This window comes from Apteryx mantelli, chromosome 9 (assembly GCF_036417845.1).
Source record: "Apteryx mantelli isolate bAptMan1 chromosome 9, bAptMan1.hap1, whole genome shotgun sequence".
Classification (NCBI taxonomy): Eukaryota; Metazoa; Chordata; class Aves; order Apterygiformes; family Apterygidae; genus Apteryx; species Apteryx mantelli.
In genome coordinates, this window is record NC_089986.1 from 25,202,954 (window position 1) to 25,216,755 (window position 13,802).

General features: G+C 35.8%; 1 protein-coding gene across 2 annotated transcripts in view; it reads left to right on the top strand.

Moving 5' to 3' along the window:
• CAB39 (calcium binding protein 39) overlaps positions 1-13,802 on the top strand; it is a 42,348-nt gene that overhangs the window by 25,803 nt on the left and 2,743 nt on the right. For both annotated transcript variants that reach the window (XM_067301959.1, XM_067301960.1), the window contains exons 3-8: positions 3,709-3,873; positions 7,774-7,892; positions 10,187-10,355; positions 11,110-11,169; positions 11,897-11,962; positions 12,946-13,089. In XM_067301959.1, the coding sequence (XP_067158060.1) occupies positions 3,709-3,873; positions 7,774-7,892; positions 10,187-10,355; positions 11,110-11,169; positions 11,897-11,962; positions 12,946-13,089 (723 nt within the window). The remainder of the gene's footprint in view (positions 1-3,708; positions 3,874-7,773; positions 7,893-10,186; positions 10,356-11,109; positions 11,170-11,896; positions 11,963-12,945; positions 13,090-13,802) is intronic.

The following is a 13,802-nucleotide window of genomic DNA, read 5'->3' on the forward strand; positions in this document are numbered from 1 at the left end:
CAAGCAATTTAAATACCAATTACCATTTTAATAATCCTATTTATGAGAGATATTGTCCTACACTAGGAAAAAAAAATCACTGCATACAGGCTCAAAATTGTAGATAATTTACCTTTTTGATGGGTCTTTTGCATAGTAGTGCAAATTATGTAATTGCATTACTGGTGTCGCTAGAACCTGTAGCCATAGACCAGGATCCTGTTGAACACAAATAACGTTCTTCTCAACTTAAATACTGTATTCCTATTCTATTGCTTTCTGTAAATAAAAGCAGCATTTACTTCAAAAACCCAAATGCTCCAGCTCCACAAGTCTGAATGAAGTGTTTGGTATTTGCAGTGCTTAGTGTTTGAGGAACCAGTATGTTTTGGGAGTATCTCTGAAATTTCCTAGAGAGTGGAATAAACCATAATGGTTTGTAGCTATCAAGATATACAACCAACTATGGTATGACAGTCATTATGGGTGACTTCATGGTGTCTATTTTTAAATAGTGACTTACTGCCTTTGATAAGAATAGAGAAATAAGTACTTTATTTATTTTCCTTACTTTAGATTTTAGTTAGGTTTTTATAATCTGACTTGTCCTCAAACATCACTGATTGTCTGACACCTTTGAATTTCAGATGTGATTTGTCTCTAAAGCTCTAATTGCTCTGTGGTTACTCTTAATATTGCACTGAAAGAGTATAATATATTGCATAATACATGATTACACATGTCTGGTGTCTGATTGTTAATTCCACTTTGTATTTGATCTTGGTTTTTGGACCAATTTCACTGTGTGTTTGGATTTTCTCTAGGGACTCTTTTGTCAAAAGAGATAAGCAGCACATTTAGTGATCATTTAGACTTTAATACTGTAGGAAATCTTGCAAATGATGCTTTTGTAGCTAGCCTTTTCTTTGTTCTTGAATTTTTTCCTAGTTTTTCGCTTAACTCTTGATTATTGATATTCAACGTAACATTACATTTTTAGTTGTAACAGAGTGCCTAAGTTCCATTCTGTCTGTAGTGCATCCAGAATGGCAAAAGTAGCTCTGCCCATCATGTATTTGGGATATATTGGAGAGTTTGTGGAATATAGTAGAGTAGAGAGAGAATCCAGAATGAGTTTGTAAGCGTTTTTCTAGTCCTTTTGATGCTGAGATGGAGTAGAAGAGGAAATATAGAAATGTAATTTTTTATGTAAGTTTAATGTATCAAAAGACCTTGATTATTGATAAAGTATTTTCAGAAAACTGTATTTGCAGTATATATCCAGAAATAATGTTTTGCCCTGACTTGAAGTGATACAAGCAAGTCTGTATCTTTCACAGTGAAGGTGGTCAGGCTTTGGAACAGGTTGCTCAGAGTGGTTGTGGGGTGTTCATCCGTGGAGCTGTTGAGAGCTCGCCTGGATGTGATCTTGAACAACCTGATCTGACTTTGAGGCTGGCTCTGCCTTCAGCAGAACCTGGACCCTGGTGGCCTCCAGAGGTCCCTTCCAGCCTAAGTTGTTCTGTGATTCTGTGCATCTCTTGCCATTACTTATCATTAAAGCAGAATGTCATTCCATGTTCAAATGAAGCACATTCAGAAGGTCTCGACAGTAGTGGAGAGAGTGAGAAACAAATTCAATTCTTGGTGTCTCTTTTTGAAGTTATTGAATTGTATGTTTGTATTAGACCAGAGGGATTTATTTTTAAAGCATTCAGTGTTTGGAAACACAGCATTTTTCTGTTTGGTTTGGAGGCATTTAAATTACTAGACCTCTTTCTTGGGGTGGTGGTGAGGGAAAGCCTTCAAGTGTGATTACTAAAGTTTGGGAGGGTTGTTCTGTTTTGGGGGTTTTTGGTATGAAAAAATCTCCACTAGCGTTCTTCTTAATTGCAGACGTCTTCAAAATTGCCCCAGTCTTGCTTAAAGTAGATAGTTACTTGAAACTATGGGTTTCTTTCTCTTTCATCTTCTTTCTAAATTACTGTGCAGAGACAAACTACGATAGAATTTTCATTGCTTCTTCCTCTTTTCTTGGTAGCCGTGTTTCAAAGGCATCTCTTTATATCTCTGTGTTTGACAGGTATTTCTGCTCTTTTCCTAGTAAAGATATAATTCTTCCGAATTTTAAAGAAATAAAGCATCTGTGTAGTGTAATACTGTTATAATATGGTGAGCTGGCTTTCTCATTTTAGGTCTTCAGGAGCTGTCTAAACAGTCATATTGAACACCTGCTTCTTGCTATCTTACTAACAGTGCACAGAAAATCCTTTGGAATTTCAATTGAGGAGGAGATGACTGGGAATAGGAACTGGAAATAGAGAGAAAGAGGAGGCAGAAGGGAGTGGAAAGTTGTGGAGGAGCTAAAAATGATACAGAGCCTCCTTAAAGGTCATAGAGTCCTTACTTGCATAACTAGCAAAGCTGGAGTGGCTTCGTCTTTAATAGTACATGGGTCATGCTGATTTTAGGCCTCTCTAGATATACCCTGCAAATGAGAAATGTTTTTACATATTCCTTATAAGATGGATAATATTCAGAAAGTGATCATTCTTTCTCTTCATTGCTTTTCCATGTGCTACCCATCATAAATCATGTACATTAAAGTGTATGTATACATAGCTGGTCAGTTCAAGGAATTACTAAGAATTAGTGCACTATTATAATAATACGATAAATATACAATATCATAAATATCAAATATCAATATAATATGATATGTTATATATATTATATAAATATAAAATACAATAATATACTTACTAATTCACACTTTTTAGAGACACGACAGAGATATAACATGATTAAACCAGTTACTTACGGTGATCATTTTCAACATTTTACCCCCAAGCTGTGCAGACTTATATATTTAAAGGAGTAGATTTTTTTTTCCCCTGAAGATAACTGTGCTTTAAGATACAGAAGTGGGTGTTTAGAAGTGTTTTTGTTGGTTTTGCATTTAGTTTCACTCATGAGATAATTCTGCTTCCACTGCTTAACAGTGCTGGAGCCCAACGTGGGAGCCCAGGGACTCCTTTCACCGGCTTCCCTAAGTGAGCAGTCAGACCTGTCTCTCCTCTGTAGGAGGAACTGCAGATGGGAAGCATCTTGGGCCCTTTTGATTGTGCCCTGTCCTGAGGTGTTCTTTCACTACAACTCTTCCTGGGTCTGTTTGCCAGTTTGTTCTTGTATACTGAGATAACTTGAAAATTAAATGAGGTTCTCTTCAGGCTTTTATCAGTTGGAAAGGAAAAATGCCCTTCCTGCTGACTGGGATGGGAGCCTACTATTTGACAGAAAACCTGATAAGTGCCAAAACTGTAGAGTACGCTTGGTGTCTCCGAGCAGTTTGCTGGAGACAGGCCTCTGTCGCTGTCATGTTTTCCAGTCTCATCCTGCATACCTCTGCGTTACAAAACAGAAATGTTGTTGGTTTCTTGCCATACCGTCACTGTTCTTTAGGGGTTTTTTGAATGGGAAGTTCAGAGGCAGTGAAAAAGAAGAGATTTTTATTTTTGATAACTTGTCTTGCCGCTGCTTTGGGTTTTTAGTAACATAGTCTTATTTGCAGAAAGAGTATCTATTTTTTTTTTTTTAACAGGTTGTCATTTCCTGATTTTTTTTTTTTTTTTTAATGCAAGTTTGCTGATGTAAAGAATGATAGAACGTACAGTTAAAGACAAATGACACTGGCTGCACTCTAACTGTATTTTTTCCCATTTTCTTTAGGCCACTGAGGAGGTTTCAAAAAATCTTGTTGCCATGAAAGAAATCCTGTATGGCACAAATGAAAAAGAACCACAGACAGAAGCTGTGGCCCAGCTTGCTCAAGAGCTATACAACAGTGGTCTTCTAAGTACCCTTGTAGCTGACTTGCAGCTAATTGATTTTGAGGTAAGAAAATAAGTTTGACATTTCATATGCTGTCTGTGCTGAAATAAATTCATCTGAATTCTTGCCACTTCAGTTGCATAGAACAGCTTTTGCTCTACAGGTTTTATTTTCTGGCTGTGACAAAGCCACTGGAAAGTGTACTCCTATTATTGCAAATGATTTAGTAAATTAAGCAAATACAGAATGCAAAATCTGTGAATTTGCACAAAATCGTGTATTGCACAAAATTGAAGTAGCTGAACCTCTAAGCTTGACTATACAGTTCCGTTAAAATTTTGGAATAATCTTTAGTTGTTGCATTCACAAAAGGATTAATCCCTTACTGGTAATACTGTAATGAACACAAGGTCACTTAAACACTTTAAATTATTGCAGCTATAATACTAAAGGCTATATGTCTGTTCTCATCTTGTTAAATTAAATTACTTGAAAAAGTAAGAAAATTATCAGAACATTTTGAAAAAAATTTAAATAGTTAAAGCAGTTACTTTTAAAAATTATCTGTAGTGTTTCTCTCCTTCATTGGTAACAAGTGATTCAACATTTTTTCTACTTTCTTCATCGTTTTTCTGTTTAGACAAAACCCACAAGATTTTACTGAGTACTCCAAAATAGTAATACTTCTTTTACATCTCTATACAAACCTCTGTCTGGAACTTGACACCTCATTGCATTGAATAATTTAGCTTCCCAGTGTCACAGTGAAAAATCACACAATTATTTATAAGAAACTGCAGTACAGTTGAATTTTCTCACTTTCCCTGAGGTCCTGCAAGAAGTCTGTGGTTGTCTAGGAAAAGAGCCAAGAACACTTGTATTTCACTCCACAGCCTTGACCATAAAGACCCTCCTGCTTGTTAAGGTTGTTTGAAAATGGTATTGTTCATAAACCAGTTGGTCGCGTTGCCAATGCAATAGCATAAAGTCCTGTTGTAGTATGACATTCAAAAATAATAGCTTTTTTTCCTGTTCGTTCTTCTCTCCCCTCCGCCCCACCCATAATTCCTTTGACTTGTGTTTTACTACAGTATGGTGGTATTTTTTCCTATCCACACAACTGTTTACCCCCAACACATGAAACATTCTGGTTGTTAAATAAGCATGGAGACTTGAGAAAGTTGAAAGTAAACGCTGAAGCATGATGGCCTTTAACTGCTGAGGAAAGGAAATTGTGCAACGTCATCTGGATTTTGCTGACCTCTAGATTCTTATCAGCATGGTGCTTACGCAGCCTGCTTATTAGTGAAGGAAACCTTCATTATCTTCTGTTAATGAAGAATGATAACAATTTGTACAGGCTTGCTCTCATTAAAAAGAACTATTCATTTTATTCTAAGGGGACTTGAAGGATTGTGAGCAGTTTCCTGCTTTTAGGCCTTGGGCTGCACTGTTGCTGGGGGATGTGGCCTTCCCCCTTGAGAGGGACCAAGTCATCCGCGTTGCTTTCTAGGCTGCACCACGGCAGCTTTTCAAGGATGGGACCTGGCACGCTGTCCAGCTGCTGTTGCTGCCCAGAACTAACGTCAGCACACCCATGCTCCAAGCCTGCTCTAGCTTCCGATTTGTTACAAAGTCAATTAAATGTTGGCTTTGGTATTTCAAATCTCTGCGATTGGGGTTGGTCTCATTTGATATGATTTCTCCATTGCTGATGGAGATATGAACCTGCTTTCCTGTTGGTTCTTAAACTTGAAGAATAGCTTTAGTATTTATTCCTTCTGGTGCCCCTGCAAAGCCTGAGGTCATTCAGGGATCGAGCAAATGTCATCTTTTTTTGTCAAGAAATTTATTCTCGTTCCTGAAGAAGGTTTCTTTATAATATACTGAGATAATAGACAGGGACTGTTTACTCTGACTCTTAAACTATCTCAAATGTATTTGAAGATGAATACCATGGTAAAAAACAGAAAAGTAACAAATGTAATGCTTTTATGTTTTTATTAAGAAACTGTGTCAACTGTCCAAACCTTGAGATACATCAAGGCTTGTTTAAAATGGTATCTGTATCTGGAAGCTTTCTTTCCAAGTAAAGCAGTCAACAAAACCATCTACTTCACTGAATAGTGTTATGAACTTAGCAGTCATCTCCCTGCTGATTTGTGCTAATATATCTGTAGGAGAGATGGTATTCTTTGTGACACTGTTTTTTTGTTCTTGTTTTTTTTAAATGAAGAAAAACAAAAAACAAAAACGCCTTTTGCATAAGGGAGCCTGCATCCTTCGGCTGGGAAGACAATACCAGCACAGTTTCACTCTTACCTCTCGCAGTTGTGACTATTGGCACAAGGTTCAGTGTCTGTTTGCCCTTGTTAGGCCATGACATCACTTAGTAATACATGTTTTTAACAACAACGAGATTTGGTATTACTGTGTGCCACTATCAGTTCAATTATGTGAATAATAAGAAAATGCTGTTCTTGCTGGTGAATTCAAAGCAAACAGTGAGATCCAAGGCAAAACTGGCGATATTAGTGAATGAGAGTTGATGACTATATTATGTGGAGTTGGAGTAAAACAATTTCTGGGAACACTGCTCCACTCATTACGAGAACAAAGAGTTCTGGTGTTGCTTTGGGCTGGCTTTCAATGGATTTGTAATTGAGAAAACAAGCATTTACAAATAAACTCTTATATCCTGAAAACAACACTAACAAACTGCCCATGCTAATTCACCAAACATGCCATTTTTAAAACTACAGTTCTCCTACGTATTCATAAATATTTGATTTTTTTTCTTATGCAATGTTCATTGTTAATTTGATTTAAAAAAACAGTATTAGTTTTGAATAATTGCTGTTATTTTTTAAATGCTTGCTGAAAAAGTACAGCCTGCATTTTACTTGAAGACTTACTGATGTTACCAGGAGTTTTTAACACACGGCTAGAGATTCTCAAGAAAAATGCTCTACTAATGGCTTTTCTGTATAAGGCTCAGGGAGCCTTTAGGTAGAATTGCTTAGCAAACTTTTCTCTGCAAGTCTAGACTTAGCAAAAGTTTGCTTGTTTTCTTCTGAATCACATCTGATAACAAATAGTTTTGAAGATGTCTTTATGGCAATCCCAAATGGAAAGTTAATTTCGGAAATCTGACTTTTAAATGATATATGTGAATGACAGTGAAAAATGTTTATATTTATGGTCAGCTTTTTATTAATGTCCTTACCAATTTGTTAACTTTAGCTATGGGCTGACATGTCCCAAGAGAAATAAATGGTAGGTGTATCTATATTCAGTGAAGAGAACATTCCCAGCTCCTTTTATACTGTCTGGTGCTATCAATGTGCATTTGTGTGTGTGTGTGTGTAATTGGTGCTGAATTACAGCATATTTGTCTTATTTATACTTTTTTGTCTGTTAGAAAATGTGAGACTTGCATTGTAAGTTGATGGATGATTTTCCTTTGGAGTTTTTATTTATTTATTACCTCCATAAGTTAAAATTTTAAGTTGGATGTTAACACTGCAGTCCCAAGTGCTCTGCAGACTCCTGAAGGCGGCGGTATATGTTCCTAGAGAAGGTGAGAGGATAATAGAATATTGAAGAAATCTACTTTCAAGCAAGAGCATTGTTTAAAAACTGGTATGTTATCAACAAAAACAAGTATAAAACAAGTCCCGGAGATAGATGCTACGTAGGAATATTAGATGAGATATGAAGTGGCTTTGTTTCTTAATGTGAGTTAACCATGATCTGATTGAAACATGATAGTGTTTTCAGTGCTTGGACACATTTGAAATGTGTATAAAGAAGCAGAATATTTGATCTAATTAAGGGAGTGTACAGAGACTGACTGAACTGCAAAACTCATTAGGTGTGAAGGCATGAGATGATGATAACATTTAATTCTTACTTGCATAGGGACTTCAATATTATGTACTTAACTGCTTATGTTTTTGACAGGGCAAAAAAGATGTTGCTCAAATTTTCAACAACATTCTCAGAAGGCAAATTGGTACAAGAACTCCTACAGTTGAATACATCTGCACTCAACAAAATATATTGTTCATGCTATTAAAAGGGTAAGTACACTATGAAGCATAAATATACCTTTATATGAAGTAAGAAGTTTGAAATTTCGTGGAGAAGCAGTGAGTTTTGAAATGTTTTTTCTTCCTTTCCAGTACATTTGATTTTTGTCTTAAAGCTTGTAATTTCCCTAAGGAAAGGAAAATTTGTTTGACAGAACATTAAAAATACTCTTTTGCATGAAATGTGACTGAAAAATGAGAACTGATAGTAACCTAAGAAGAGTCTTCCTGGGGTACAGCAGATACTTTCCTTTCAGTATACTATCTGATCCAGTTTAAACTATTTACTTGTGAGCTCACTCATTTATCAAGTACTAAAGGCTAGGTTTTTTTTGCTTTAACCACAATCATTTCCAGTTTGCTGTCCTATCCCCTGTTCTTAGTTTGTGGCTCGGTCTTCATAGTGATTCATATTCTTATAGTCACACCAATGCACCAGCTCAAACTTGTCCAAACAAAGAATGATTCAGGGCATATGTTGCATGCCAGAGTGCCGTTTCCTCCTCTGTTCTTGTATTATCTGTGTCGTTGAATGTTGAAGAGCCATGTCATACTGAATGCATGATTGTACGTGGAGAGCCGTGCATCTTGAACGTGAAATCTGGCTCTGTGGAGAAGGCAGGTGTTTTGCATCTTTTAATTTCTTGCTGACTGCAAAGGGTTAGCCCCAGAAGCAGTACTGAGTGTTTGCTTCAATTCTTGCAAGTTTAAGATATCCAGTCTGCCAGAGGTACTTTCATTTTTCCTGCATTACAGTTGTGATTTTGAGGGGAAGCAGTATTTAAATGTTAGAAGGACAAGAGGATTATTAATTGTGGCATAATAAAAAAGCAAAGATACTGATTCAGTACTTCCTCAAAATAACTTGCAAAGAAGGGCAAAGAAATTGGAGGTACAGAGAAATTTAACTACTTTCTCGGCATGCTCTTGTTTATATATGATGGAGGGATGTAACCCATTCGTCCTAATTTCCTGACAGGATTTGCTGAAACATATCTGTGAGTGAAAATGTTTGAAACGAGCATTTAGTTAGCTTAAATGACTTAAATGTTATGTCTGGTATCTGGCTGAGTCCAATTTCAGTAAATTTAAAATATGGGGTGAGTTGCAAAAAATTCAGTAGAATTCAGATCTCCCTGAAAGGTTAAATGGGAAAGTAATGCAGCATTTAATGTGAAAATTAATGCATGAGAAAACTTTTTGTATGATAATATAGTTAGTGCTGAGCAAACACAATGATGCTTTGCTCCAGAATCCTTCTGGTGAATTTAAATTAGTGCTCGGTGAATTAGGACCAAGATCTTTTGAGGTGGGGAGGTATATAAGAGGCTTTGACTGCTCCAAGTATAGGTAGGTAGCAACAGAGTTAACTTTTCTATAGATCAGGATAGCTTGTATTTCAAAATGTTGAGATTAGTTCTTGCCCCAGAAAGGCAGCCCCCATTCATCCAGTTTCCTGCTATTAAGCATACTTGGGGAAACAAGGAGCTGGTATAGAGCACCAAGGTGTATTTCTGTGAAATCTTAAACACACTGTTGTGAGTTTTTGAAAGCTGCTCTTGGCATACGCTAAAATCAGCTGAGGGAACACCAAAGTACTTGAGCAAACGCAGCAGCAATTCCTAACCGGAGCCCTCGCTGACGGCTTCATCACTTGCATCAAATCAACGTGAGGGACGTGTTCCAGACGGTCTCCTTTTAGAAGCTCCATATACTCTGCTTGAGGCAGTCAAGACCTAGGTGGAAAGAAGGTGTTTAGTGTTGTCCTTACAATCAGAGGACACTGTTGCCAACATTTCAAGCAGGACATGTTGCACAGAGTAGGCAGGGAGGCTGGCGGAAGGTTTAATGAAAGAGGAGACACGAAGACGTGTCCAGTATTGTTAATCCTTTAGCTTCATGTGCCTGTGAAGGATGGTATTATGTAAATTGCTGTTATGTGTAAGCAAACAACTTTCTAGACCGAGTTTGCTTACTGCATATCCAGATATGTGCAGTCCCACAAATAGGAAAAAAAAAGTTGATTTTGAATATAAAGGGAGAGATTTTTTATTTAATCTTATTTCTCATTTTATAGAAGTAATTTGTATTGGCAATGATTTAATCATTTCAGTGATTTTAGTAATATTTCAGAAAAATATTTGAAAGTGAAATTTAATACAGAGTTAAGTACCTCTAATTATTTGAGTTATTGCTGACTTGATAGCACTGAAAATTGTGATTGCGCACTGTAGTGTTGCAATGCTAACTTTTGAAGGTATTTTTAAAGAATCTTTTTTTTATAGGTACGAATCTCCAGAAATTGCTCTAAATTGTGGAATAATGCTTCGAGAATGCATCAGACATGAACCACTGGCTAAAATAATCTTGTGGTCAGAACAATTCTATGATTTCTTCAGATACGTGGAAATGTCGACATTTGACATTGCTTCGGATGCATTTGCCACATTCAAGGTAATTTACGTTCCATATTTAAGTTACTAATATTTCTGTAGTTCTTCATTATGTGAACTGAGATGTTCTGTGTTACTTTCTTGAGCAAAGTAAGCATAGAGAGAGGAAAAAAATTTGGTCAGGTGCATATGGGTAAGCTGAACACTGTTCTTCCTTATTTCTCAGGACGTAAGAGATTTCTTTAAATATACATACTACATTCTCAATAACTTTATCGCAGAAGGCAAGATTTAAACTGCTGTGCATTAATTAAATGCATGTGTGCTTTCATATGCCAGTGACCTTCAAATTTCTCTCTCCAACTGTAAGGCTATTTGAGCAAGTGATCTCCTTTTCATTTTGTTACAAGCTGAGTATATTTGGTGTTAACTTTGGAGAAATTTTGTGTTGGCCCGAAACAGCTGGTCATGGGACTATCAGCATCATAGTAATTGGTATTAACTGCTGAGTCTTAACCTCAGTTGTATGTAGTTCTGTGCATGGCCTTGATCTGTAAATGGAGCTCTTCAGTGATAATACCACAGGCTACTGTAATTTACCTGTGTAAATTAACATAGTGCATAGCAGACCTTTCCTAAGTGATGCCAAGTTCGTTAGCAATGTCCAAATATCAGCATTCACGTCCCAGATTTCTTTGTTTAATAAAATAAGCAAAATGCTCTATTCAATGTCTTAAGTTCTCACTGGCTATTCAGAATGAGCATGTACTGTTTAAATATTTTAGTGTAAATATTGCTTTTGTGCTGTTTTACAGGATTTGCTTACAAGACACAAGTTGCTAAGCGCAGAATTTTTGGAACAGCATTATGATAGGGTGAGCAAATACTTTTCAATATTCAGAATTTTCTAGTACTGTATTTCTTGTTCTTACTTGAAGAGCTCAAGTAAAACTTTTCATTCCTTGTTTAGCTTCCTTTTTGAAAGTTTCTGTACAATATTGAACCAGTTGAGCTGACAGTAGTTAGTGCCAAAGCAGTAAAATTAAGATTAAAACCTTATTGTGACTGTAAAAGATGAGACTTAAGGTGGAAACAAGAGACTAAGGGTGGAAATCTAGTTCTGTGACAATGTATTTTCTTTCCACTAGAGGGAACCCCTTCCCAGCTTTTGTCTTTTGCCTGTCTTAGCCCGTGTCAACAAAAGAATACAAGCTAGCCTTCCTCCACCTGCTGGGCACTCTTAAAATTAATGAGCAAAGAGTGTTCAGTAGCTGGGAACTGTTATGGTTTAAGAAATAACCAGATAACTGCTTCCAACACATATCAATCTAAATATCAAAGGCTCCTAAAAGAATGAATAATGTTTTTTAAAAGTGCATACACTGTTTAACCAGTAGTGTCTTACGAGACTACTGAGATTCTACTGAGAGTTTTAGAATTTTGTTATGCATTCCTCTTCCAGTTTATTATAAGCATAATTATAATCACATATATATACACACATAATTATAAGTCAATTCATAATATTAAAATCATAAATCTTTGGAAGAGGGCTTGTGACACTTGGTAAGGTTCTAACTCTTCTGTTTATTCTCTGTTTAGTTCTTCAGTGAGTACGAGAAATTACTTCATTCAGAAAATTATGTGACAAAAAGACAGTCACTTAAGGTAAAGGAAATTTCATTTTCTCCTTAAATGCAAAATTAGAGAGCTCCTTTAATTTCAGGGTGGGTTGACTTTAATTGAATTGGCTTCAGTAACTGCCTTTTAGTTACTAGCATAATATTTATTTTAATTTTTCATATTTTTTAATTCTTTGGATGAATTAGTTTTCTTTATTCCAGTCCTTTCACCAGTAATGTTGAGCATATACTGGATCATTTCTCTCCCCATGCAGAAATGGCTATATGCAAGTATGTTTTCCACCCCATCCCCAACAAATCTGGACATGTTTAAATAATTTAAAAAAGACTCACATAACGTGACTAGAGCAAACTTGCATTCAAGTTAAAAATATTGAATATAAATATAATAGATAACTAAGCTAACTCATGGCAAGAGTGGTACTTGTGGGAAATACTGGATTGCTCCTGCAACAGAACTCCCGACAGAAATAGGTTTTGTGTACTTTTTAGAGCTTTAGTGTGTTTTATTCATTAGCAAATATTCATAGGAGCTGGGGAAAATGTGTTTATAAAATCTACTGAAGTTTCTATCTTAATTTTGCATCCCTTCTGGACAAAGAAGGTAGCAAAAGAAGTAGAAATATTTATTATTTGAAGTAGAGAGTCCCTATTTTTATCACATTCTTATTGCTAATGCATGATTTTTGTATAAATGGAAAACATAATGAAATCGTGGTTGGGGAGGGGAAGTGAAACAGACTTTTCTTACCAATTCTAGTTCACACTAAGGCGGGGAGCGGAAGGTGATTTTTCAGTTGTGGTATTGAGAAAAAGGAGAAACTGCATCATCAGAATAAGAGAAAAACGTACTTTGCGCTTAGAAATTCAGGAGCTTTGAGTTTAAATCTTACTGCTTTTGCAGACTAGTATCCATTACTAAGCATGTTTAAAAGCACTTATGAAAGAGGTGTTTCTTATTTCAAATGTCAGTAATTTTTTTTCCTCGGTTTTGTTTCCCACTTCTAGCTTCTTGGTGAATTGTTATTGGACAGGCACAACTTCACAATTATGACAAAATACATCAGTAAACCTGAAAATCTCAAACTAATGATGAACCTTCTACGAGACAAGAGTCGTAACATTCAGTTTGAGGCCTTTCATGTGTTTAAGGTATGCTATTAAAAGACACCCAACAACCCCACAACAAAAATTATTTAGTTGAGTAAAATTCTACACTAAGCCTGAATGCAACTCATCTGAACATCTGCTAAATAGTTAAATAAAGAGCTTAAATAGTTAAATAAAGAGCTAATGTTTGTCTTTATTATGGCCCATTTTTACAAATAGTTATCATTCTATCTTTTTGAAAATTATTTATAAATTGTTTATAAAGTGTATGACTGTCAGTGTAATCTTACAAAATTTTGGAATTAAGGAAGATGAAGTGCAGTAAAATATGGAAGAATGCATAATTTTATGTGAAAGCATGAAGCATCTTGAGGTTCAGAAGTGTTTTCATCAAACTACGTGATAGAGGATAACTGTATTTTAATCAAATCACCTAAACTTCAAAGCCTAAATTGTAGTTTGCGTATTAAAATAGATACCTTTGGAATTAGTAATAAACAAGCAAATGACTAATAAGAGTTTGGAGATGTAACTTGAGGTATAGAAGTTTTTGGTGTACTTTAATATATCCATCTGATGCTATATATAATATGATGCCATGCATTTGCTACAGAAATTAACCATGGGATATTTTGAGTGAGTCCTGCAGGGCATTAGGGCTGATCAGCTCCTATGGACATGAATTTACCTTGGAACTGGTGCTTGGTTTCTATTCTAGTAAAAATAAAACTATTTTCATTTTATTCTCACATTTT